The following is a 27,321-nucleotide window of genomic DNA, read 5'->3' on the forward strand; positions in this document are numbered from 1 at the left end:
AAATATATATATAATTAGTATGCACAATAATAAGAATAGAATTGTTAGTGTAAATAAATCTAACTTCTAAAATAGTTATCAAATTTTAATAACAATGTTTATACACATTATTGCTATTACTCAGTATATTAGTTAGTATATGTATATGCATAGATATATATCTAATGTACATAATTAAAGAAGTGTTTATGATGCTTATGTAGATACCTTTGTGTCTATTACCTTTCTTGGTTAAGATATAAGCGGCTCGTGCTGATAACGTGTTATAATATTAGCTCTAATTATAACAAGATTATTGAAATGATAATTGATCTTTATTATATCTAAGAGACAAGAGAGTGAAGAAATATATGTGAATTGTTAATTCTACCGGGGGGTAGTTCACTTCGTTACAAATACATTCTATTTATAAGGCAAAAACTACTGTGCAAAAAGTAAATTACCGACAATCTAAACTATTGATGAACATTTCAATAGTTTGACAATTGTGAATAAAACGTGTGAATAAAGATGTTTGACAATTGTGTCATCCACCATTCACCAATAATTCATGTTCGTGTGAATAAAGGTGTTTGACAATTGTGTCATCTACCATTCACCAATAATTCATAACAATATTCAGGCAGATACACCTCCCACCTTGTTTATTTATTATTATTATACTATATACTATTCAACCCCACTTTCAAAATATATAATAATTTGCTCAATCAAAACACATCCAATCTATCTTCTCATCTCATCTCTTGCTGTTAGTTAGATTAGATTAGATTAGATTAGATTAGATTAGATTAGATTCATAGCACCACTCACACTTAATAATCAATCAATCAATCAATGGCAGTCAACAACAACTCTACTGAAGAAGAAGAAGAGGTTAATTAATTAACCCCCTACATTTTGCATCTACTTGTAATTTAACTTCATCTCCACTCTTTTCATTTCGCATTCCGTCAAAGTTAATCAGATATTTAGGGGATTTGTTGACAGATATTTCAGTTTCAGTCTTCTTCATTGTGATTTCTAGGGTTTCGAATTGGAGATAACAACTTTCATCCAATCAGATTTAGGGCTGTTTGTGATCTTGTTCACATCATTAGCTTCTAATAATTGAGATTGTGACACCATATATTAATTATACATCCATCTTGTGGTTGGTTACAAAATACATGTTTTCATAGTCTTATGTATGCATACCAGCATTTCTAATTTCTGCTAAGTTATAATGTCTTGCCCTTTTGAATAAAATGATTTACGAGGGTTTATGCGTTAATGAATCAAACTTTGCTTCCTTCTAAGCAACTTCTTTTACTTAACTTGAGTTGCAATGTAACTTGAATAGGTCAATATACTTGTAAACAGGTCAAAATTGCCACATTTACATTAAATCCTCTCAAACAGGTTTTGGCAAATGGTACCGGTACCAAATTTTTAAGAAAATCAGGATCGGGAAATACCAAGTTTTTGGGGAATTTGGGATCCGTACCGGTCGGTAGTTGTACGGACGTGTCCGAGCTCATCCCTATTGATAAGTGTTTGTTAACAGGATATGTAAATACTTGTTTATAAAATACTTAAATTAAGAAAAAGAAATTAGATTCAGAAAAACATGGTCCTCTTTTCGTCTACAATTGCTCATTCTTGTAATTTTACCTTTCTTTGTACCATGTGATAAATTCATCGAACGAACATACGTTTCAAAATGAGTTTCCAAAAAGAAATCCAAACACCCCTTTTGTGTAACCCAAATTGGAAGCTCATCATGTGCTCTATATTTCAATAATATAGGTAATTAGAACGTTGATATTATGGTTATGTTGTATGTATGCAGGAAATTGATGCTTACAGTATTGTAGTATTATCTGATGAATCCCAACTACCAATGGCTCTTTCAACTCCTTCAACAGCAGACATTTGTATTCCACTGAAAAGCCAGCTGTCATTGGATGCGCGATTGGGCAATCTGCTGATGGAAGATGCAGTTGCATATTCAACATGCACCGTAGATGATGATATTGAAAAGGGCGAAAAGTTAAAAAGTCAATGCAATGAGCAAGTATTGACTGTGAGTGGATGAAGTTATTACGTATATGTCGACTAATATCATAATTGTTAAATATATATTAGATTATTAGTATTAGGGTTTAATTTTTAATAGCATTATAAACAATGTTATAATTGTAGTTTCTTCTTCTTTCTGATTTACATAATAATAAATGTATTTTGCAGAAATCACTGCAGAAACAGATCAGCTTCGATATGGGAGGTAAATACATGCAGCTGTTGATGAACCACAGCCTGATGCTATCCAAGTTTTCCACTCGAGGTACGTAATTTCCTTCTAACTCATGCCCTATTGAATACATTTCTTGTTAGTAAATTACTATTTTGACCCATTTATGTAAAACATATTTGTTTGGTAAATAACTAGTCAAACAGGTAAAGTTTAAAAAAGTATAAAGTAAATATGGGAAGCCAAAAGTGTTACAATTCCAGGGTTTTACAAGCTTCTAACTACCTTTATGTAAGATAGTTCGGATCACTATTTTAAGAGTTAATTAAACGGACTGTCCCTGTGTTATGACTTATGACCATATTCCGGTTTTGGTCCCAAAGGCTCATTAAGTCCAACTATTTGCTAAAACGTAATACATATGGTTCCTAAAATGGATGGATGTTAAAGCTTTATGTTAATTGTTGTGTGTGAAATGACTAAACCCCATCCCACTTAAACAAGAAACCTATTCAATGTGGGGCCCGCTTGAAAGTCTTCTTGAAACCGCGAGGGTAACTCAGTCTGATGGTGTGTGTGATTTTGTTTAGCTGATAGAATTGCAACTGAGAAACTTCTGGATGCTCCGAAATCGAGGAAGTATAAGCGTGCCGCCTCTTTTAGTTCAAGAAAAGTTGTTCTCCTGTTCTCGGTCTTGTAAGTTCACAGCTTTTCATGATTTTAGAAATTCAAATGTAATTTTACCCGACACCATTGACGCCCCTTGTTTTTGCCATTTAAAAGACCCAAACAACCCATGTTGGTGATTTTCGTGTCAACAATCAAGGGGGGGGGGACTCAAATAACCCCAATTTGTGTAATTTATGTGTTTTTCTGACTTTAAATTGGATCAGGCACCAACTGTCTCACTCAATAAAAAACTTTTTTAACCAATGACTTAATGAATCAAACCCTCAACTGAAATAGATCATTAGACCCAATTAAAAATGGATGGAGCACAACTTTTTCTTTCTCTTAGATGGATCAGGCCCTCAAGAAAATCTAATACATCATACTTTATTGTTATTATTATTATTATTATTATTATACTTATCGAATCCTTGAGCCGAAGAGATGCGAGTAGTAAAAATCAATAGAGTATAGCAATACAGATTAGTTGAGGTGTAGCTGGCTCCAAGGTGTACCAAAATTGATTAAATATTTTTTTTTATTTTATTAGTTGTTAACTTACTTCGTGTATCCATGTTTATTAAAATCCTTTTTAATTTATGATCTATCTGTTTAAAATTCTCAATATGACATCTTAATTCTTACTTCTTCGGAGTAGGACTGTACTTTAACTGACTTCTCTTTGACTTGTTTGAACCCGGTTGTTATCTTTGAGTTGTCTTAACCGATTCGTTTAAACCCGGTCTATCTTGACTCGTTTTTTATGAACCCATTTTTTTTGCCCCCACCGAAGAAAACTTCTGGATTCGCCACTGTCAACAATCATTTTTGTGTAATTGAAATTTACACAAGACTGAAGGGATGTTAGATTAAACTCTTTAACACAAGTTATAAGGTGCAGAGTACATGCTTGTTTAAATTGAACTTATAGGATTCCAGACCTTACAAATGGCAAATAACAAAATTAGCTAAAAGGGCAACGGATCAAACACTAACAGGTTTATTTCAAATAGGTCAAATAAGAAAATAACTAAAAGGGTAACGGGTTAAACAAAAATGAAAAATGTTTACAAAGACTTAGCTTATTGGTGTAACAATATATATATATATATATATATATATATATACATATATATATATATATACATACTAGACGGGTGTTTATGGTTCGGTTCAAACCTTGAAATCGTTTAAATCGGTCATTGGTTTGACTTCTTTTTTCTTTTTTTACTTTCGGTTTGTTGGTCGGTTTCAAAATTTTCAAAACGTAGTGAACGGTTGGTTCGCGGTTTATATCGGCAACCGGCCATATGAAACCAGAAAAGACTGTAAATGTTGAATGCAATTTAATCTTTTTTATTATTAATTATTAGATATGTTTTGTAATTTATATTAGATATAGTTAAAATTTAATTGAACATAATCTTTTTATTACAAATAACTTGGCTATACAACTTCAAATTAACCTAATTGCAATATGATTTCTTTTGTAATCTTTGTTGTTATTATTTCACGTCCTAGATCTTCCATTAATATTTACCATTTATGTGGCTAAAATTATCATTTTTTATTTATGATCATCTCAAGTATCATATTATGTTGGTTTTTAGTTAAAATTGACGGTATATTTAAATTATTAATTATTTTAAACTAAATTTATTATTAAAGTTTAAACTGTGAAACCAAACTGGAACCAGACCGTTAGTAACGATTCGGTTTCAACTTTCAATGGTTGAGTTTGGATTTGGACGAAAAAAAATCAGTCTTAACGGTTGGACTCACAAGTTTAACTTAAAAAACCATCAAAACCGACACTGAACACCCCTACGTAACATGTTAATTTATTTAAAATGTAAAAAATTACAACAATATCATATCCAAATTAAGGAGAATAAAATGCTCGTTTTTATGGTGCAATTTGTTTATAAAAATATTAATGTATGAAAGGGCTATAGTTGTTTAAAAATCATGGGTGGGAAGTTAGTTTACAAGTTAAATTAAAAACATAATATGGTTAAAGTTGAGGGACCAAACTTGTAAGTTGAATGGATTGTGTTTAAAAGACATCTTTACCCTTAATAACACATGTACCTCATGCTTTAAGTGTTGTAAATTACTTAAAAATGGGTGTCTTGATTTGCCCTTGTTTGATGTATTATATATACTAGACGAGTGCCCGCGCGATGCAGCGGGTGTTTGAACGCGAACCCTATTAATCACGTAACAGTTATGAGTGTTCATGGTTCGGTTTAAAACCTTGAACCGGTCATCGGTTTGGTTTCACCGCTGAGTTTTTTACTTTCAGTCGGTTGTTTTTTACTTCCTTTATCATTTCAAGTATCATATTTTGACTTAGTTGGAATTGATGATACGGTTAAATAGATAATCATTTTAAACAAATTTTATTATCAAAGCTTAAACTGTTAAACCAAACCAAACCAGAACCGGACCGTTAATAACAGTTTGGTTTCAATTTTTAATGGTTTAGTTTTGGTTTTGGATGACAAAAGATGGGTACTAACGGCTGGACTCACAAGCTTATAACTTAAAAACAATCAAAACCGGCATTGAACATCCCTACGTAACATATTAACTTTTTTAATGGAAAAATTTATAACAATATTATACTCAAATTAAAGAGAATAAAATACTCGTTTTATGGTGCAATATTTTTACGAAAATATTAACGTATGAAAAACTTATTGTCGTTTAAAAATCGTGGGTGAGAAGTTGGTTTAAAATTGAAACTAAAAAAAGAATATGGTTAAAGATGAGGGGGCAAACTTGTAAGTTGGGTGATTTGTGTTTAAAAGACAAGTATGCCTCTAATTACACATGTACTTTATGTATTAACACTTGTAAAACTCTTAAAATCAAGTGTCTTAATTTGCCGTTGTTTGGTGTATTATATATAGTATAGATAGTATAGATATAGATATATATTTTGTAATGATTTTAACACGCTATATATGAACAAGATTTCTTTATAACAGGTTTATCTTAATTGTTTTTTGTCCCCTTTGTTTATACAGGTCGAGTTTGGGAACAATGATACTTATTTATCTGACATTGAGGGTTAGACAAATGGGCGACACCTCAGTTCATTCAGGCTGAACTTACCTTTAATTTGTAACCTCACTTTTAGAAATTCAAGGATCGTTGCGTATCCAAGTTATGAGCTCTTTAATTGTTTTAAGTTTTGACAGACGAATTCGTAAGTTTTTAGGAGTTGCATTTTGTTAAAATGTTTAGCAGCCTAATTCTCTTTTGTTATGTACATAACATCAGAAAACATTGTTGAAATGTAGTAGTTACTACTTAGTGATCTTCTCCCTTTGCTAATTTGACTTGTGATTGTGACATGGTTATCAAAAGTGTTAGACGCACTCAAGGCGCATAGGCCTCTCCGAGGGCCTAGGCGCAAGGTGCAAAAAAAAGCGTGGGCCTCAAATAAAAAAAGCGCAGTTAAATAAAAATTCTAAAAAGTATTTTGTAATAGATATATCATTTTAAGTGTGAGATTCACTAACCAGAGCTTATTGTTATTCAAGTCAATCATAAATAATAAACATGTTTCAAGCTGCTGGTTTAACAATCCAATTTCTAAAAGGACATACATCTAAATATCTAACCAATCAACGCATATCAGCAAATATTTCGAATAACAAAAACAATATAAAAACTTTGTGGTATGCTATCTAAAAATTTAAATATCACCAACTGAAAGATTGTTGATATTTACAGTTTACACACGAATTTGCATCATTATTAAAACAAAGCAACTTCATAATCATTAACAAAAAGCATGCATCTGCAAGTAATTAAAAATTAAAAAAAAAACAAACATGAGAATCGATCATTATTGTTACTAATCTATTGACCATTTTGGAACGTGAACTATGTTAACTGTGTTCTTGGCCTTTGCTTTGTGATACTGCCTATCCCAATTGTCGATCATAATAATATTGGAGTTACGATAATTAATCCGATTGATTTAGGTAAGTTGTTTAATTGGGTTAAATGATAACTCAAAAAGAAATCAAGCTAAAATAAATCAAAAAAAAAATTTGGCAACTACGACTAATTTTCTAAAAAACACATGTAGTCCTTGATTAAGGAACACTCCGCTTAAAAAAAACCGCCTAGGCGCAGAGGCGCTGCGCTTTTAATTACTATGGATTGTGATGATTTTAAGATGAGGCATGGGCCCGGCCCATTCCTTTGACTTCCGAAAAGTTTTGAAAGACCAAGAAACTGCATTTGATTGGGTGAAATTTTTGCATTTTTTTTTAACATTTTTGATCTTGAGGTGAATCCATCTTAAATGCGCATAAAATGCCGGGTTGGGTACTGAACCTGGTATGACTTTCTTGGGCCTAACCCGACCCGGTTTCAATCCAAACTGATTTGGGCACCCCGATGCCCGGGTGACGAATTGGGTCCAGATAATGGTGTTTCAATTTTAATTTCAAAAGTCATGCATAATCTTTTTTTTGTTATTTAACATTGTGTTTATCATTTGTTTTGAATTTTGCATTATCTGTTTATTTCGAAACACTATATGTACTTTGGGTTTTACATTATGGAATTTATGAACTAGAATATAATCGCAACTTTAACTTTATTTCTTTGAACCATTCGGTGCTTAAGCTTTTTTACTTTAATTATTGAGTAACTCTTGAGTCATTTGATCACTTCTCTTTCTGCGTCAATCTATCTGCTGAATTCAACGAACCAACTCCTTTTTTTTTACTTGCGTTTAGCTATAAATATAAACCATTAGCTATTTAAGAAAACGGGTCTAATGGAGTAAAAAGACATATAAAATGTATGATTAAAAAAACCATTTTGATATTTGATCATACACAGACATGTCACGGCGGCACAAGTTGAAACCGTTCTCTATACAAGGGCTTCACTCAGATCTTAAAATAGAAAGGAAACCAAGTTAGATAGTTTATTGTAGTCGAATCATGTAATTCACTGTAACGCTGAAGTCAACAATGAATATTGGTTACACAACAATAAAGTTACATAAATAGCATGTATACTAAAGCTACATATCAAACATGACTTGATCATCATGTATATATATATATATATATACTAGTTTTTATTCCCTGTATTACGGGGTTGTTTTATCTTATTTGTTTATAATATTTATTTATTTTTAGAATTTTTATTTTCTTTATTGTATGAAAGTTAATAATATACTTATGGTTTAATGATAAATTCTTTCATAAATAAATGAGATGTTATAACCTTGTTTAAAAGCTATATGGGTTTGTGAGACCCAAGACTCGTTTATTTTTTTTTACTATAAAATTGGTTTTTTAATTATAAATAATATACAACTTTTTTTAAATAAATCAGATATTAATTTTGAGTATATCCCCACTTTATAGGATTCTTAAATCAAATATTTAGTGAGATTTTTCTACTCAAAAAATAAATTGTTGACTTCCACAATCGTCACCTCCGAGATCATGCTCATCATGTGCTCTACATTTATTTCTTCATAATCTTATTTTCTTCAATCATACGGTTTTTTCAGTTTCCTTTTTAATGCATGCTTCAGAATTTTTTTAATAGCATTTGACCCCCTCCCAAAAAAAAAATAAATAAATAAATAAAAATAATATTTGAGTGAGTCTTTCTGATTTTGACACTTCAAGTTTAACTCACTCAGGAACACCATCAAGAAGTAAACCCATCACTATTGGTAAACCTCTTGAATCATGTTTCGAACCTGGACCTTGACCTCAAGGGTCTCAAACATTGACCATTACTCCCACGCCATTAGACCAGAAGGTCAATTGTTTGCTCCCGAAATTTAATATGGTATTTTGTTATTGAAGGAATAGAAATTTTGGGTTTACTTGATGTTTAAAATTCATCACTATTTTTCTTTAATGGGAGATAAACTGAAAATATATCGACTCAAAGATCAAAGATGATGTTAAATGGAAAACAGATGCGGTAAGTTTTTGTGAGAGTATAAATGGAAACTCAAGATTTTAGAACATTAAAGTTAAAGCTAGAGTAGTATTACAAGATGAGATCTTTGCTATTTTAAAACACTAGTAGGTATTGGGTATGTTTGGCAAAACTAGTTGGTGGCTGTTGGCTGTAGTTTTTTAGAAATATTTAGGTGTTAGGCAGAGTAACTGGAGCTTTTAATAAAACTAGACGGGTTCCTGCGCGGTGCACTATTCTAATCTGAAACATGTTCTGATATGACCCCTTTCGACTCAAAACCATACTAACACGAACCGAACTAAATTAACCTTTCTGCATTGACTCGTTCCGACCCTAATCTGGTCTTACTCATGACCCAAGCTCGCCTGACTCGACTTGTTGCCGATCCTAACCAGTAATTACATAATATGTTAACACAGTATAATGTGTCATCGTGATGTTGCGGATGTTGCATAGATTTTCCTATGTCAAAAGTGATAGCCTCGTCATTGACCCTAAGAGTGAGTTTGCCGGTGCAAACATCGATAATAGCCTTTGTAGTGGCTAAAAGGGTCTTCCTAAAATCAAAGTTACACTTTTGTCTTCCTTCATGTCTAAAATTACAAAATCTACTGGTAAAACAAATTTATCAATTTTGACAAGCATGCTTTCAACAATGCCCCGAGGATATTAACGGATCTGTCAGCTAACTGAATGCTCATGCGGGTAGGCTTTGGTTCTCTTATCCCTAGTTTTTCAAAAACCACATAAGGCATTAAGTTAATACTAGCTCCTAGGTCAGCCAGGTCATTGCTAACAGACAAATTTCCTATGAAACAAGAAATAGTAAAGCTCCCTGGATCGATCATTTTTTGCGGCAGCTTGTTTATTAGGACAACTGAGCATTCTTCACTCAAGGTGACATGCGAGAGCTCCTCCAGCTTCCTTTTATTGGTCAGCACTTCTTTAAGAAACTTTGCATATTTCGGCATCTTAGCAATGGCTTCGGCGATAGGGATATTGATGTGAAGTTGTTTGAAGAGTTCTAAAAACTTCCTGTACTGAGCTTCCAATCTCTCCTGTTTCAGCCGTCCAAGATATGGAATAGGTGAAACATAAGTTCGGACTAGTTCCTTAGGTTGTATGGTGCATGTTGGAATCGGTCTTTCATGCGTCTTATCAGGGACTTCCTTCTCCATAACTGGTTCTGAAGTTGGTGAGGAAACAGTGGTTGTGCCACTTCTCAATGTAACAACGTTGGCTGTTGCATTTGGGTTTGTTATTGTGTTTCTTGGAAGAGCGTCGGGTGGTCTTTCAGACAATTGTCGGGCAATCTGTCCGATCTGAGTTTTTAGATTCTGCAATGATGCTTGTTGACTTTTTAGGTCAGCTTCATGCTTTAACAATACTCCACTAATATCAACGGCTCTTGAGTCGGCCTTATTTTCTACTTCATTTGTCTTGGTCATGATTTGGATTAACATTTCTTCAATTTTTTAGTAGCTTGGATTTTGATTGCTATTGGAACCTTGTTATTGAAATTGAGGTTTAGGTTGGAAGGATTGATTCATCGGCCTCTTTTCGAATCTAGGTAGAGTTTGAGTGTTACCTCCTTCATTCAGCTGAAATTCGGGTGTTCTAGTTTTTGCTGAAAGCGTTGTTTTGACGGGCGATGAAGTCAACTTCTTCCATAGCCATAATGACTTGTTTGCAGTCACTCGCCTTATGAGTTCCTCCACAGGTTTCACAGGTGATATTGGTTTTTGATAGTTCGGCTTGAAGTTGTTTGTATTATTTAGCGAGTGCTTCAAGCTGTGCGGTGATAAGAGTGTTGGAATCCACATGGTGCATTCCTTTATGTGTTGGTGTAGATCTTGGTGGATTATAAGCGAAACTTTTCTTTGCTGCCTTCTCCAAGATTTCAAATGCTTTGTTAGGTGATTTGGATCCCAGGTCTCCACCGGCGACTTGGTTGATGGCCTGTTTCTTTTGACTGAATTGTGCGTCAAAGAAAATTTGTACTTATAACCATACGCTCAGTCCATGATGTGGGCATCTACTCAGAAGATTTTTGTATCTCTCCCATGCTGTGTGTAACGAATCATCATCATCGGTCCGGAATCCGGTAATGCTGGCTCGATATTTGGCAGTTTTATCAGGCGAAAAATATTTTGAGGAGAAAGTGTTCAACCATCTGATCCCAGTTGGTTATGGAACCAGAAGGAAGAGATTATATCCATTCTAAGGCTTGAACCCTTAGAGAGAAAGAAAAAAGTTTGAGTTTGATATGATTTTCCTAACCGTTTTGAATTTTAAAGGTTCCGCAGATTCGTAAGAATCGAGATATATGAGAAAGAGGGTCTTCGTCGAGTAGACCGTGAAATTAAACTGAATTTCCCAACATATGCATGGTGTTTGATTTGATTTCGAAATGTTCGGTGATATCGGTTGGAGCCACTCCATTGCCATAGCCTTCGAGGGTTGGCTTGGTATATTAGCTCATGTTTGGTTCATTGTTTTGTTCTTCCATCATTTATTCGGTTTGATTTCTTCTAATGTCGTGGCGTCTACCGACTCGTCTTTGATTGTTTCAGCGGTTCCTGCAGTCCGTTTACGCATTCATCAGCGAAAAAGTCATTCCGGTTCAGAAATTGGGGAAACAAGCTCAAGTCTGAATGTAGAGGACATACATGGGATCAAATTTAAACTATTTAAACTAAAATAAAGTAAAGGTTAGTTAAAGTTAAACTAAATGTTAGGCTAACCTTAAAATAAAAATCTAATCTAATAGTTAGTAAAAGGAGAGTAAAATAAAAGTTAAAAACATATACAATTATAAACAATGATTAAATTAAAACTTGGATCGTTCTAAGAAACGTACCGTGTCCCCGGCAACGGCGCCAAAAACTTGATGTGGTTGTGCGTGAGGCCGTGAGTGCATAAAATGGTTGGAATGAGGATTCTAGCTTTCACACAAGATCGTGTTTTAAATTTATAAAAGTGATTTCTACTAAGACTAAACACACACAAAATATGCAAGTGTACCTATCGTATATGTAGAATGGTATTGGTAAGAACCAAGTATAGATCCGTGGACACAAATGTTTCCAATAATAAATCTTCATTTTATTTCAATCGAGTAGGATAATCATTTTGGGGTTGATTTTTAAACTTTATTTTTATAAAATAACTTATATATGATATATAGGTGACAAGAAGAGAAATTCTAAATGAGTAATACAATTATATGAAGGTTACAATCTAAGATCAAGAATCCACCCCTTTCTTCCTTAATGATTATTAAGTAAACATGTGATAGACTTGCCCTAATAATATATGATAGAATATCCCCTCATTTCTAAGTGAACATATACTACGACATAAAAGAAAGTGGCATGCGTATTTTTAAGTCCATCCTTGCTTAATCTCATACTATCACGAGAATGTCAATTTAAGTAGGCAAGTAGTTTGGTAAAGTAGAAAGATTAGGATTGACTTCTGTCACATCCCAAATCACGGCCTAGGAGTGTGATGCATATGTTGGTACCACATTTGTGAATAAATCAGAGTTACGTTATTTAGCGGAAGACTTTTTAACTTGTGGGTTTAAAGTGTAATATTACAAAAGACGGGATTATAAAGTACCCGTTTAAGTTATAACAAAAAGTATTACATGTTTTTAGTTACAAACCACCATTTATATTTACAAAACAAATCCGAGCCATCGTATATTCATAGCACTTCGTCACTCCAAGCGCTAACTTTGTTCACTTGCAAAATGTAAATAAAATACGTCAGCAACGAATGCTGGTGAACACGCTGACGCTAAAATATTTTCTTTTACTTTATTACCCCTCAAGACTACGCCTGCCTCGGCCCATCGTGGCTTAGGAATAACAAAGTCAAAACAACACAATTATAAATTCGAGTCTCTACACTAGGTCACCTCAGCAAACACCGCAACGCTCGACTTAGTTAAGTACCCGTAAGTATACACATGGTCGTGCTTCCTATAGGAAAGCGTCCTACGACCAAGCGTGGTGCGATGTGCCCACCGCGTACTACCACATATGTAAGGATCCAGACACACATATACTACAGCCTGAGGGCTAGGTTTATATTCATAACGGTTTTAGGAACACGTAGTTCCTTGTAAATACTTTTCATATAACATGTTTGACTCATTTTAAAATAAGTTTGTAAAAGTTTGGGGGCGTATTCACCTTTTCGCTTTGGGATCGGCTTCAACACCGTCCGAGGGTCTTTCCCTTGCTATCTCGCACCTATAGTACGAGTATAACCATTTGTTAGTCGGATATACAATCTGGATTAAGACCTTTTGTCGTATTTTATAACTCTACCTCGATGAAATTTAGTTCATAAATCTCTTTAACTTGAAAACCTTTAGTTTAAAAGTAATTATAAACCTTTAGTTTATATATAAAACCCGACGTTTCTTATTCTCTAAGAAACGTATTCTTTTTCTTTTATTATTTAAGAATACTCACTATTACTCAAATAATATTTTCATAACAAAGAATATACATATATACTTACACACACATATATACATATTTACAATTCAATCTTTTATTCTTTTCTTTGTTATGTTTATTTTTCTTTTATCGAGGTATCGAGTATAACCTCGACTTAAAGCTTAAGCCTTTAATATAATATTATATTATATTTATTGTTGTTACGCCTAACCTTAATGGCGTTTTAGAAACCCTAGGAACTTGAGCAATACTCCAACGCCACTTGATCAACGTTCCCCCTTGTTGTCAAACACCAATCTTCAACACTCGTTGACACGTTTCTCGAGACTCATCGCCATAATCACAAACGCCTTCTTGGTTGTGTGTGGGTGGAGGGTGGCACGAACTTCAAGGAAACGAACACGGAAAACAATGGATCGGGCACACTTATCGAGGAATTATGGCACGTTTATCAAGGTGAATTGTTAATATGGTTGGGGTATTCTAGTGAGATGTTAGAGAGAGAGAGGTAGACTGAGTTTGGAATGCATCAAATGAGATCCCGGACCTTGCTATTTATTGACAATTTTTGGGGTCCCATAGCGGTACGCGATGTCCTCCTGGGCACCCGTCGCGTACCAGGACGTAGCCCTGGCCAGTCACACACTAGACCTGCCACGTGGCAGGCGTTACACCACGTGGCGACACGTGGCTGCAGTGTTGCCACGTGGTGACATGTGGCGGCAGATGATGCCACCGTGTGCCACGTGGCACACGTGTCACAACGTGTCAGACCACGTCATCGCGATACGCGATGACGTTGGTTCAACAGCGATCGCGTATCGCTGTTGACCCTTCCAGAAGTTTTGACCAAGCCCATCGCGATACGCGATGGGCTTGTCTTTTGTCCCGTCGTGTATCACGATAGGACAAGAAAACAGAATTTTCAATTTAAACCCTAAGTTTTGGAATTTGGCATATTTAGTCCCTTGACTTTGGAAAGTTGACATTTTGAACTCGAAATTTTTCACGATGTTATATCCTCCCCACTTTGAAATAAATCTCGTCCTCGAGATTGCTTCACAAGAACAAGTGGGGGTATTTCTTTCTCATTTCTGATTCGAGTTCCCATGTATATTCGGGCCCTCTACGCGAGTCCCATTTTACTTTCACAATTTTCATTGTTCGTCTTTTAAGTTTCTTTAATTTCGAATCTTCGATTTGAATTGGTTTTTCAACAAATTTTAAATTTTCATTAATTTCAACATCTTTTAACGGCATCGAAAGAGATTCGTCGGTCAAGCATTTTCGTATATTTGAAACATGGAATATGTCGTGTATCCCTTGCATTTCCTCGGGCAGTCGCAATCGGTATGCAAAAGTGCCGATTCGTTCAAGTACCTCGAAAGGTCCAACGAATCGAGGACTTAGTTTTCCTTTCTTACCGAAGCGAACAACGCCTCTCCAAGGCGAGACTTTTAATAGAACCTTGTCATCAACATTGAATTCTAACGGCTTACGACGGACGTCGGCGTAACTCTTTTGGCGATCACGTGCTGTCTTAAGTCGTTCTCGGATTTGGAGAATCTTGTCGGTGGTTTCTTGGACTATCTCGGGTCAAGATAATTGATTGTCTCCGGTTTTAGACCAACACACGGGCGTTCTACACTTTCGACCATATAACGCCACGAATGGTGCGGCTTGAATACTTGTGTGATAACTATTATTGTACGAGAATTCCATTAGGGGTAAGTGGTCATCCCAACTTCCACCTAGGTCAATCACACAAGCCCGAAGCATGTCTTCCAACGTTTGAATGGTCCTTTCTCTTTGCCCATCAGTTTGTGGATGATAGGCGGTGCTAAGGTTAAGTTTTGTGCCTAAGGCGTGTTGGAAGCTTTTCCAAAAATGAGATGTGAAACGACTGTTTCGATCAGAAATTATAGACAGCGGTACTCCATGCAAAGTAACGATGTTGTTCACATAAATCTGTGCTAGTCTATCCATTGAATACGACTCATTGATGGGTATAAAGTGTGCGAATTTTGTCAATCAATCCACAATGACCCAGATTGCATTATGTTGTCGAGTCGTTTTAGGGAGTTTGGTAATGAAATCCATAGTGATTAACTACCACTTCCAAACGGGAAGTTCGGGTTGCTGGAGCAATCCCGAAGGCTTTTGGTGTTCAGCCTTGACTTTCAAACATGTTAAACATTTCGCAACATGTGAAGCGACATCTCTTTTCATCCCATTCCACCAGTAGTTCAATTTGAGATTATGATACATTTTGTCACTACCGGGGTGCATCATGTATTTGGACTTATGGGCTTCGTTCAAAATTTTCTCATGCAAGTCCCCAAATCCTATTTCCAAGTCTAAGGATACTATCGAGTCAATGGTGCCGTTACGTTTTTCATCGGAGATTTGGTTTTCATTGATCGCTTGAGTTTGAGCGGATTTGATTTGTTCGAGGAGATCAATTTGGAGTTCTAGACGCAACGCTTGGACTCTTTTGGGCTTCTCATGTTCCTTGCCACTTAAAGCATCAGCCACGACGTTGGCTTTTCCTTCATGGTAAACGATCTCACAATCATAATCATTGAGTGTTTCCATCCATCGACGTTGGCGTATGTTAAGCTCTTTTTGATCGAAGATGTGTTTTAGACTTTTGTGTTCGGTGTACACGCTAAATCTTACTCCATAGAGATAGTGCCTCCATATCTTAAGTGCAAAGATTATGGCGCCCAACTCTAGATCGTGAGTCGTATAGTTCTTTTCGTGTACTTTGAGTTGACGAGAGGCGTAAGCGATTACTTTCTTGCGTTGCATTAGTACACATCCCAAGCCGGAGTGAGATGCATCACTAAAGACAATAAAATCCTCAGTACCTTCTGGCAAGGCCAGTATAGGTGCTTGAGTAAGCTTTTGTTTAAGTATATCGAACGCCTTTTATTGCTTTGTTCCCCATTCATATTTGATGTTTTTGTGAGTTAAGGAGGTTAGGGGAACAGCGATTCGAGAAAGGTTTTTAATGAATCTACGGTAATAGCCGGCCAAACCTAAGAAACTTCGAATCTCGGTTGGCGATTTTGGGATTTTCAACATAGAGATAGCTTTAATCTTCGCGGGATCGACTTGAATACCGTTGACGTTGATGATGTGACCAAGAAATTGCACCTCATGCAACCAGAACTCGCGTTTTGAGAACTTGGCATACAACTTCTCGGTTCTAAGAATTTCAAGCAAAGTTCGAAGATGGACTTGATGATCAGCCTTTGACTTAGAATAAATAAGTATGTCGTCGATGAATACGATAACAAATTTATCCAAATTGAAAATACGATACATCATGTCCATGAACGCAGTTGGGGCATTAGTAAGTCCAAACGGCATGACCGTGAACTCATAATGTCCATACCTTGTTCGAAAAGCGGTATTTGGAATATCCTCGGATTGGACTTTGAGTTTGTGATAGCCGGAACGAAGATCGATTTTAGAAAAGAAGCTAGCACCCTGAAGTTTGTCAAAAAGATCATCGATTCGAGGGAGTGGATAACGATTTTGATTGTGACTTTGATTAATGCACGATAATCGATACACATACGCATAGATCCGTCCTTCTTGACAAATAGAATTGGCGCTCCCCAAGGTGACGAACTCGGTCGAATGAAGCCTTTCTCCAGAAGCTCATCGAGTTGTTTCTTTAACTCCTTCATCTCGGTTGGCGCTAAACGATATGGAGCTTTGGCGATTGGAGCAGTACCAGGAATGAGATCGATCCTAAACTCTACTTCGCGATTGGGAGGAATTCCGGGAAGTTCATTAGGAAAGACATCCGAAAAGTCGGAAACTATAGGTACGTCCTTTATCTCTTTTGGCTTTGATTCTTCAGGGCGTAGGCCATGAATGCTAAGCATCCTTGATTTAAACATTTGTTAGCCTTAATCATGGAAATTATGCTAACTTGGCCATCGTCTTTGTCCCCTTCAATTCGAATCGTTCGTTTATCGGGGGCTTGAAGTTCAATGGTTTTGGTATTGCAGATGATACGAGCATGGTTATGGGATAACCAATCCATACCAAGTACAATATAAAAACCAGTTAGTGCCATTGGTAACAGTTGAATAGGCAGAATATAACCAGCTAAGTGAATTTTTCCGTTTTCAAGGGCTTCGGAGATCTTAACGATTTCACCACTAGCAGTCTCGACATTTAGAGTTTTATTTAATTTTGTTAGCGGTTCGATTAATAGACTACAAAAACTATAATATATAAAACTTAAATTAGCACCTGAATCGAATAAAACTCTAGCATAGGTGTCGTTGACTAGAAACGTACGGGTAATGGTTTCCGGCATGTCAGCGGCCTTCTTTGTGTCGAGTACGAAGACTCGAGCATTTCCCTTCTTGTTCTGGCCACTTCCACCCGCACCACCAGTCACGGGTTTGTTCTTTGGGCACTCGAAACTAAGATGGCCTATTTCCTTGTAACTGAAGCATGTCATCTTTTTCTTCCAGCAATCAGCAGCCGCATGACCCGTACGGTTGCATTACTCACAAACCTTTGGAGGCGGAGCGAAATTGCATCGACCCTTGTGGTACCTTCTACATGTCTTGCATGGCGTAGCATTTGAATTGAATCGATTTTGGTTTACGCCTTTGCCTTTGAAGTTGGTGCTTCCTCCAATTTTCCCTTGAGCGGTTGTTGTTGTAACCTTCTTATCCTCTTCCTTGTTGCGGATCATACCGCCCATCAGATAACCAGCTAACTCGATTTCGGAATTAGCGGTTTGAGGTAAATGTGACCTCACCATGTCGCGGATTTCCCGCGGTAGTCCCCAAATGTATCGGGTAACTTTGCTGGATTCGGGATTCACCAGCTGAGGAACCAGGCGACAATATTCGTGAAACTTGGTGTTGTATTCACGAAGGTTTGTCCCTACAACCTTAAGATTGAGAAATTTTGTTTGGATTTGGTCGGTTTCATGCATGGGACAGAACTTTCCCATCAGTATCGCCTTGAACTCATCCCAAGTCAGGTTATACATTACTTCTCTCCCCTTACTCATGATCAATGTATTCCACCACTCGAGTGCTTCACCTTTAAACATTAGGGCATAATACTGAATCTTCTCTTCATCGGAACACTTACTTGTAATCACAATTGTCTCCATTTCCTCAAGCCACCTCACGGTTGTGATGGCTCCCTTATCACCATGGAACTCCTTCGGTACATAGTATTTGAAATCCTTGAATGAACACCCACTAACCTTTAACTTCTTAAATTTTTTACTAACTCCTCCATCAACGTTAGACTCATGAACACTTTCTTCGACACGAGACGGGTTCGGACGAGATTTTACGGATTTTCGGGAAGGATTAACGGAATGAGAATATTTTGAGTTTTTCGATTGAGACCTAGCCATAGACTCTTCTCTAACCGCATCCTTAATCATCTTTTGTATTTGGATTTTATATTTATCAGGGATCGGTTCCTCTTGGTTATTTACGGGGTCTTTCCCCTTTCTCATCTCATCTTCTTTTCGTGCATTCTCGTTATTACTTTGTTCAGACATTTTTCTTTTAATTATTTCGTTAACTGAAATTTAACAAATTTCTTATATTAAACACATGTCTTATTTCATACATATATATATATCACGAAGGGATATATATATTTTATTTTACATTACACACACACACACATACACACACACACATATATATATATATCGTTTGATATATATATATATATATATATCATTTGATATATATATATATATTGATCAACCTATCTTTATTCAATGAACGTCTCAACGTTCTTGTTACATACATAACATACAAGACTATATTACACATTACTTCATATTGCATTCTTCTCCACCATCTTCAATCCTTCAAGAATTTCGTCACCACTTTCGTTAATTTGTTGCACTTACGAATAAGTGTCTTTCCTATTTTCTTCTTTTTCTCACCTTCAATAGCCATCTTTTTCCTCCAATAATCTGTCTCGTGTAGAGCGCGGTCCAAGTGTTCTTCATATGACTGTGGGATTTCGTTGGGGTATCCATATTGCGGTGGTGGGTCGCGGTAACCCAATGTCACCATCTCATAGTGATTCCTTGGTTCTGGATACGGAACGTAAGTCATGTCGGATGCAAGGTAGAAGAAAGTTTTAGCAACTTGGTTTTGTTCTCGAATCTCATCAGCTTGTTCTTATTCTGTTGGGATTATGCCTTGGAATGGTGGGAAGCTTGACGAAGCTTGGTTCTTGAGTTTCTCGAGATATTGAACATATGGATCAACAGAACCGTAGCTTGGGTTTTGGGAAGTGAGTGATCCATCCATTGATGTTGATATCTCATTAGGATTATCGGGATTCTCTTCTTCCGGTTCAGACTCTTCCTCAGGATCCTCCTCTTCTTCGAGGTCCTCCTCTTTTCCTCAGGTTCTTCCTCTTCTTCAGGTTCATCCTCTTCCGTTTGCTGAGTGATTTCATTGTTTATCAGGGGCATTTGGAAACTTTCATAGGGCATCATTATCCTCATTTTTGGTTTGCGGGACAGATCTCCATCATTGTTGGGTTGAGAGTTGACTTCATTGAAAGTGGAGCTTCCGGTATGCCATAGTCGTTGATCGGAGTGACATTTCATTCAGTCGGAGGATGGGGATCTTGGTTCTTCTTTGATGGGTAAATTGGAAAGGAAGGCATATGATGGATGAGGATTTGGTGGTAGGTACCCAATTGGGTAGTACTGCGGTATCTCGGATGGTTGGTATGTGGGGATCTCAGATGGATGGTACGTCGGTACTTCAGAAGGATGATACATTGGCATTGTTGGTGGATGGTAACTTGAGTGTCTTGGTGGTTCAATTCTTTGTTTTGGTGGACTATTGGGAACTTCTATTGGATAATGTTTGCTTCCGGGATAGTATACATGTTTGGTTAAATCATGTTCCACATCTTGGTCGAAGTATGCTTCATAATAACCATCACTCATGTTATCTTCGGGGTAAGGTTCGGCGATTACAGCCTCTTTAGCCTTGCGCACATAATTCTCCATATAAGCTTTAAATGACATCTAATATTATGGGTGGTTTAGATTGTGGAGGGAAAGAAAAGGTTACCAGCCTATCTCATCCCTAAAACAAATAAACAATTATTTCCTATACTTGGATCGAAGCTTGGGTATTGTTTTATGATACCCAATTCGCTAAGATCGATGGCTCTGATACCAACACTTGTCACACCCCATATCACGGCCTAGGAGTGTTATGCATATGTTGGTACCACATTTGTGAATAAATCAGATTTACGATATTTAGCGGAAGACTTTTTTAACTTGTGGGTTTAAAGTGTAATATTACAAAAGACGAGATTATAAAGTACCCGTTTAAGTTATAACAAAAAGTATTACATGTTTTTAGTTACAAACCACCATTTATATTTACAAAAAAAATCCGAGCCATCGGATATTTATAGCACTTCGTCACTCCAAGCGCTAACTTTGTTCACCTGCAAAATGTAAATAAAATACGTCAGCAACGAATGCTGGTGAACACGCTGACGCTAAAATATTTTCTTTTACTTTATTACCCTCGAGACTACGCCTGCCTCGGCCCATCGTGGCTTAGGAATAACAAAGTCAAAACAACACAATTATAAATTCGAGTCTCTACACTAGGTCACCTCAGCAAACACCGCAACGCTCGACTTAGTTAAGTACCCGTAAGTATACACATGGTCGTGCTTCCTATAGGAAAGCGTCCTACGACCAAGCGTGGTGCGATGTGCCCACCGCGTACTACCACATATGTAAGGATCCAAACACACATATAATATATATATTTGAATAAATAATAGTTATTAAAAATTGATAAAAGTTTTAATAATAAAGACTTAAAGAAGTTTTAGTTTAAAATTATATAATTAAAAATATATAGATATATTTAATATGTTAGAATAAATAATTGGTTAAGTATTTTACAAACAATTATATTATATATAAATATTATTATTTATTATATAAAATATTAGTTTAGAGGTAATCTTTTATTAATAAATAACAAATCTAACTAAATTGTTATTTCACAAATACCGATCGATCTCAAATCATTATTAATATATATTATTTATTACAATGTTAAGTAAAAATAAATACTTATAATTAAAAGAATTTAGTTTTGTTACTATTATATATTTTAATAACATGTACAAAATTAATTTTAAATAAATTATTTTAAACTCTCAAATACTCATTCATTTCTCAAATCTTTATTAGTTTATTTATTAATTCGTAGTATTCTTCAATTATCACTCTTGTTTAGGATTTGTTCTTGCTAACTCTCGGCGAGCGTGACGCATAATGTTTACTATTCTCATACCTTTTCTTATTTGATAAGGTGAGTAATCACTCCCCTTCTTTTTACTTGTTTTCCAAACTTTCGGGGACATATGCATACTTACAATATTTACGTACTATTAGTATTAACATTAGCAACTATTAACCTTGTGTGCTATTAATTATGTGCCTAACTTTTTACTTATTGATTTGTTTATTTGAACGCATTCAGAGAGGTCCATCATATTCACATATTAGTATGATCATACGACTGTCGTAGTGGCCGGGGTCCCATCGCATGACAATGGTTTCACCGACAACTCAATTATGGTAACCAACGCCCGATTCGCATGGCAACGGTTTAGCCCACTTATCATTATTTGCTTACAATATTACATGCTTTGGCTTAATTGTATACCGCATTAAGGACAGTTTGCTTATGTTTTTTTATCTTTTCTTATATTATATTGTATTGAATTAACTGGTGTTTTACTCACTCAACCTAGTGTTGACAAAAATATATCTATTTTATACGCATATGCAGGTTTTAGAATGAGTTGATTGCATTATTGGTGAAGAATTAAGATTGCTTATGTTAGAAGAGTATTATCAAGACACAATATATCAAGACTTAAATTTTTAACTTATCTATTTTTGCTTTAATGAATTGTATTTGGTTATTTGACAATTGTTGGGATTTGTTTCAATATTTAATTAAAACAAATAGATATTGCCACTTTTGAATTATTGCATGATAGTAGCTTGAGGGATGTGAACAATTAGTTCGCGCCCCAGCATTTCCTCCTTATGTTGGGGTGTGATATGTCACACCCCGACCAAAGGCGACGGAACATGCCGGGGTGCAACGGATTGCCCAAAAACACAAGAAACTATTTAAAGTGACAACATTTAATCAACTCATTCATTTCATAAATCAACAATCAACACATCTTGTTCACGCAAACAAAGTGAATACAAGTAACAATTATATTGTTCGTTTTACTAATATCCTAATAGTCTTGGTAACGTTTTAAGCCAAGTCCTTGAGTCAACAAAAGTCAAACCTGTAACATTTCATAAAATAAAGTTTGTCAACACAAAGGTTGGTGAGCAATTCATAAGTTTGAGCATATAAGTATATAGTAATAAAAAGCCACAAAACTTGTATACGAAACGATAAATAAAAGCAACAATATGGATAAAATGAGATCGCTAACACATTAGCGACACCTGTCACAAGAGAATACCAGATGGTTCAGGATTTTTATATGAGGTCGTTAATAAGAATACATTAACGGCACCGTCTATAAATAGATTCGGATTTCATGAGGTCGTTAATAAGAATACATTAACGGTACCGTGCTATAAGAGAATACCAGATAGTTCACGGATTTATGAATCAACCTTCCAAAAGCGGTAAACACATAAGCATATAAGCATGTAAGCATAGAACACCAAATCGAGCATTTATCTAAGTAAAGTATATAATAATGTTTGTGGTTTAAGATTCAAGTATAAAGCATTTAGTTTGATAAGTATGAAATGTCACCCCAAAACGAAAGATGGAAAACGGGGTATGAAAGTACTCACCTCGAGTGACGAATTGAGAACTAATAAATGATCGACATATAGAAAGCTTGTGAACGAAACGAACGAATCCGACTTGAAAGCTAATTGAAAACGAATAAATAAAATATATTAATGAACTTGAACTTTAGTTGAAATTACATTTGAAACAATAAACTAGAAGGTTCGGTTGTTAATTGGATTACCTGTTAATTTGTTAACGATTAGGGACTCGTACTTAATTGGTAATTTAAAGTAAAATAATATTATTTTATTATTTTGGATTTTAAATAACTAAACCAATATTAAGTAGAAAGAAGACGGGTTTTAAATCAAGAGTTCGGTTTTTATAAAATATGAATTGATAATAAAGCTTATAATAATATTATTAATGATAAAGACAGTAAGGATAGTAATGATTTTAAAAATATGTTATATATATATATATATGGATATATAAGATAATCTATACATACTATTAAAGCAAGGAACAATTTCCACATGGAACCATTCTAGGGTGTCCACATAGGATGCCACCTCAACTCCATGTCACCCATTTCCTTTCTTAAACATGCCAACTTAGCAAATAAACTACATTTGACCCATTAACCCATTTAAGCTTATTTTCTCGCGGGTCTTCATTATCCATTTAACCCATTTACCCGTAAATTCAAATACTATATTTAACTCTAATTTCTTCTGCTGGCACTATTCAGAAACCCTAATTGCCGCTCTAAGCCTCTTATTTCTGCTTAATATTTCCGATGCAAGGTAAACTTATATTAATTAAATCCGGCAACCTTATTATTTTTTCCGGTTATTCTTTCTTATAAGCTTTGTATGTTTATTTTCATTGTTAACTGATTTTAAAAAAATCAGTTTAGGTTGTAAATCATAAGCGGTCATGAAGGTGATATGTGACGTTCTACGTTTTTCCTGTAAGTGTTGCCGGTTTATTTTTCCTTTAACTCTGTTAATCAAAATAAGATATTTCATTGTTAACAACGATATTTGTTATTTACCGGTAAGACATTCAACAATAATATTCTACTTTATAATTTCAAGTTAATGCCAAGATTACTAGATGCTCCTTTCGCTTATCCGGTATACCATGGTCATTCTGACAATATCGTTTTTCCGGTAACACCTTTTAAATTTTCCGTCTTTTAATTATTGTTTAAAACCCCATAATATAATTATTAATTGTCTAATTTATTATTTCAGGTTATTGTTCGACTCATCTATACTAATACCGCTTTTCTGGTATACCATGGTTGTTCTGACAATATCGTTTTCCCGGTAACACCTTTTAAATTTTCTGTTTTCTAATTATTGTTTAAAAGTTCATAATATAATTATTAATTCTCATTTTTATTATTTCAGGTTATTGTTCGACTCATCTACACTAATATCGCTCTTCCGGTATACCATGGTCATTCTGACAATATCGTTTTTCCGGTAACACCTTTTAAATTTTCCGTCTTTTAATTTTTGTTTAAAAGTCCCTAACATAATTATTAATTCTCGATTTTATTATTTCAGGTTATTGTTCGACTCATCTATACTAATACCACTATTGATGAAGACTTTAGTATCTGTATTTTTATTATTTATTCATGTATAAATTTACTTTTAATTTTCAATATTCATGTATTTAAATATTTCAATTATATATATTTTAGTTAAAAGTTATTATTATTTGTTTTCCATTTTGTTAATAAATTACACCATTAACTATTCCATTTATAATAGTTTGACTTTCCTAATTTGTGGACATAACCGAATTCGGTGTTATACATTGACTTTCCTCAATTAATACAATTAATTTAATTGAGTTAAGTGCCATTTTAGTACCTGTGATTTGTCCAATTACGCAAGTTTAGTACCATTTTTGAATTTATTGCAAATGACTACCTCATGTGACATCCGTGGCAAAACCGAGTACACCTTAATACTTACAAACTCGAATAAGCGTTTAACCGCTTATTGCGTAACGAACAAACGAATAACCAAACGGGTCTGGTTATGGTCCGGATATCCCAGGGTGCTATCTATAAGCGATATATGTGACATTCGTAACAAAACGAGGTATACTATATTCATTACGTAACAAGTAAACGATAAATCGGTTAATTCGTAGTGCTTAAACGAGTAACCGAACGATACTAATTATGACCCGTATATATACTAAGGGGTCATATACGAGTTATATATATTATTGAGGCTAACATATTGATATTTAGGCCCAAGTACGTTTAAAACTCTTTAAACGAAAAAGGTTTCGTTTATCGATACGCTATAAGCTTAAACGCAATCGTTAATATCAAAACGAGCATTGTAGCATCCGTTAAGCCGAAAAAGATTTATAAAACACTTATATGACATGTTCTAAGCAATCCGTGAAAATATTTTGGAACTTTACAACGAGTCAGTACGTTTTTCTTATTTTACAAAAAGAAGCTGAAAAACACTCGTTTTTGCGTTGGTTTTCGCACTCGAACTAGTTTTCTTGCGAAAAAACGAACCCGAACTAAATTTTGGACCAACTTTTACGCGTGGCACGAAAACCGAGGCACCATTGGGCCAAAAAGAGGCCCAATGGGCCCTTATTAGTTGCGACCGCAAGTTGGGGGGGGGGGTGGACCACTTTGTATAGCTTGTTATATAAGTCACACTTCAAAGATATTTTACACATTCCAAACCATCCAAGAACAATCTCAGCTGACTTCTTCATACTTTTCAGCCCAAACCCTAAAGGTAAACCTCTAAATACATGAGATTACATGCTTGATTAGTAAGGTTTAATCATGGAAAATTAGTTCTTGATTAGTTTTAAACATGTTTGACCATCCAAAAACCATAAAAATCAAGTAAAACCATGTTTTGATGTTAAACATGTTTACAAACCAGGAACATATACTTTTTTGGTCAAAAACGCGGATTAGAACATGAATACAATGTTTTTACGGTTTGAAAGTTCGGTTTGAACCCAAAACCGAAACCCTAATTATCAAGGCTGTCACATGGTTGATTTATGCTTGGTTTAATGTTATATGATATGTAGAAAAACTGAGTTTGAAACCCGAGACCCGGAGAGTCGTTTAAGCTAGCAAAACTCATCGAAAACCGACAAGGTAAACCCGTAACACTCGTTTAAGGGCTGTTTAGTATTAGTTTGTGACGTGCTTGTTTTTAGCTTGTGAAAATTTTCAGGGACATTAGGGATCATTTAAATGAGTCCCTGTTCTAATTTGGTAATTTTTCGATAAACGGAGAATATTTGGTGAATTTATTTCCGTTTATGAGCGTTTATTTGGGAAAAATAGCTAAACATATTGAAATATTATGAAACTTGGTTTTGGAGATTAATATGTGATGGTAAGATCACTGGTAAAGTTTGGGGATCATTGGAAATGCCTAAGTATGATTTGTGCAATTATGAATTAACCGAATTTTAACAGCCGAAAAACGTACAAAAAGGCATTTTTTCAAAAGAGTTAGGTTCTGGAGATTTTTCAGGGGCTATGTAATAACATTGAGGCCATTTGCAAAAATTATCGGATTTTTCTGAGGTCTTTTGATATAAACGGGCCATTTATTACACGATTATAACCTATTAAATGAATTTTTATAAATAAATAATTAATCATAAAATTTCTGAAAATATTTTTATAAAATTATCCATATTTTAATGTATTTTTACAAAAATTTACATAATTTATATATAAGCACATATATAGTTATGATTAATCGAAGATTTAAATTATAATTGTTTTAACGAAACCGGCAGTTTTGTGTTTACCGGACTGACTGGTATGTCAAAATGTCAAAAGTGGTCAAATATCGTATTTTTGATTGAAATTGATAAAAACGAACTTTTTACGAGAATTCCGGACAATTCGGGTGGATTGTACGCGTTTTGTATAATCAAACCCGTATGAAAACGGAAACGAACCCTGCGATCAATCCAAATGCCGAAACCTCAAGATGCTTTCATAAATCAAATCATTTTAACAATCAACATGTTTAGTTAAGTTTGTGTGATCTTACCTATTCCCTAAACGCGTAAACGATCA

General features: G+C 35.0%; 1 protein-coding gene across 3 annotated transcripts; it reads left to right on the plus strand.

The window, feature by feature from the left end:
* Positions 1–1,277: 1,277 nt before the first annotated feature.
* On the plus strand, positions 1,278–6,244 carry LOC143596904 (uncharacterized). 3 transcript variants are annotated; one of them, XM_077075563.1, is made up of 4 exons: positions 1,278–2,065; positions 2,242–2,330; positions 2,831–2,929; positions 5,935–6,244. In XM_077075563.1, exons 1-4 carry the CDS (start codon positions 1,826–1,828, stop codon positions 6,014–6,016), a joined length of 510 nt encoding a protein of 169 aa, XP_076931678.1. In that variant the 5' UTR covers positions 1,278–1,825; the 3' UTR covers positions 6,017–6,244. The 3 variants fall into 3 exon arrangements, with proteins under 3 accessions (XP_076931678.1, XP_076931677.1, XP_076931676.1); XM_077075562.1 differs by having other exon boundaries at positions 1,281–2,056; positions 2,230–2,330; XM_077075561.1 differs by having other exon boundaries at positions 1,283–2,065; positions 2,230–2,330.
* The last annotated feature ends 21,077 nt before the right edge of the window (positions 6,245–27,321 follow it).

Source organism: Bidens hawaiensis, unplaced genomic scaffold, assembly GCF_021521415.1.
Source record: "Bidens hawaiensis isolate Kalapana, Puna unplaced genomic scaffold, B.hawaiensis_p1.1 tig00047360_1, whole genome shotgun sequence".
Classification (NCBI taxonomy): Eukaryota; Viridiplantae; Streptophyta; class Magnoliopsida; order Asterales; family Asteraceae; genus Bidens; species Bidens hawaiensis.